General features: G+C 40.3%; 1 protein-coding gene across 1 annotated transcript in view; it reads left to right on the forward strand.

Moving 5' to 3' along the window:
• Positions 1 to 1,522, forward strand: part of LOC118329697 (heterogeneous nuclear ribonucleoprotein L-like) — a gene marked incomplete in the record, with an annotated part of 35,928 nt that overhangs the window by 32,438 nt on the left and 1,968 nt on the right. Inside the window, 2 exon segments of the mRNA XM_035663943.1 lie at positions 5 to 103; positions 484 to 1,522. Coding sequence (XP_035519836.1) covers positions 5 to 103; positions 484 to 539 — 155 coding nt within the window.

The following is a 1,522-nucleotide window of genomic DNA, read 5'->3' on the forward strand; positions in this document are numbered from 1 at the left end:
TCAGCCTCCTCTAAGACCATCTCTGGCTTGCTGGAATTTGACAGTAAGACGGAGGCTGTGGAGGTTCTTACTGTTCTCAACCACTACCAGATCAGGATACCCAGTAAGTCTGTCTGTGTTCATATACTGTTCTTATACTCACTGTCCACAGCTGGATTATAGTGTATATGCACCTGAAAATATATTATGTATATAAACAATTACACTTCCCTTTCCATAATGCTGATTTACACATCTTAGCTCCTGGTATTTCATAAGCTTTTTATTTCACATGTAAGACATTGTGGAAAAAGACATAGTGTACAATATCCAACTGAATGGATATGTGCAAAGGTAGGAGAGCACAGGGTGTTTGAAAAAAAAAACCCATTTCAGATTGACATACATTCAATGTCATTAACCACAGTTAGCAATTGCATAATTGGAATGGTCTGTCAGGGCTGCTAATACTAAGTATGTTTGTGTGTGTGTGTGTGGTTTCAGATGGGTCCAACCCATACACCCTGAAGCTGTGTTTCTCCACCTCGTCTCATCTTTAAAAAGTTGCAGAGCACAAAAAGAGGTTGCTGAGCCTGATGGTGGCTGACCTCTGACCTGAGAGAGGGAGAGGGACCACGAGAGACAAGTGGAGGAGATGTAAACAAAGAAATAGGAAAGAAGAAGAGAATGAGAATGGCCTTTAAAGGTGATGAAGACGACAGAAAGAGACGTGTTAAGTAGAGAGAAGACACCCATCATCCCACCATCCAATCACAACTCAACAAGCTGACAGACTAGTGACTGTGGGAAATACTCTAATAATGTGTTCATATTGTCAAGTAGGACAACTGGAGGACACCAGAAGTCTTCTCTGCATGGTAAACTTGTCTTTGAGTTTGGACCTAGACAGACCCACTCTGAGGAATATACTGTACAAATCCACTTCAGTGTTGGTCTCTAGAATCATCTGGGCACACAGTGACTGAAATATTATCTTACTGTTTAAAAAATATAAATACAGCGTGTTGTTTTAAAATGTCATTGAACACATACTGTACAGTAAATGTGGATACAATTTTAACAGTTCTCATTCAGGGTTCATACTTTAACTTTCGTCCTGGCAGCAGCGAGGCCTACAGAGGTGTCCCTCCACTATTCAGTCAAGCACATAGTGAGATAACTCAACTACTAAGCAGTTGTTAAGTTGCTGCGGATATTCGCGGTCCAGCGGAAGGTCCGGATTTTCAGCCAACACTTTGGTGTATGACATGGTATCTGGAAAATGAATGACCATGAATATGGGTCTTTCCAAAAAGATGAATTCTGATGGCTTTAAAAATCTACTGTTATTTCTTTAGCCCCACCTTCAGCTTTCCCACCATCACCAAGTGTTCTAATCAAGACACAAGAAATATGAAAGAAATATGAACTGCACTGCACTAATGTGCACGTTGTCATGAAATATTACAGGGACTGTTTGAATCTGTGTATTATGTCTATAGATTAAAATCCAGGAGCGTTGTAGGGGAAATTCTTCCATAAT

The sequence above is a fragment of the Morone saxatilis genome, unplaced genomic scaffold, assembly GCF_004916995.1.
Source record: "Morone saxatilis isolate NCDOM2014 unplaced genomic scaffold, NCSU_SB_2.0 Contig19, whole genome shotgun sequence".
Classification (NCBI taxonomy): Eukaryota; Metazoa; Chordata; class Actinopteri; family Moronidae; genus Morone; species Morone saxatilis.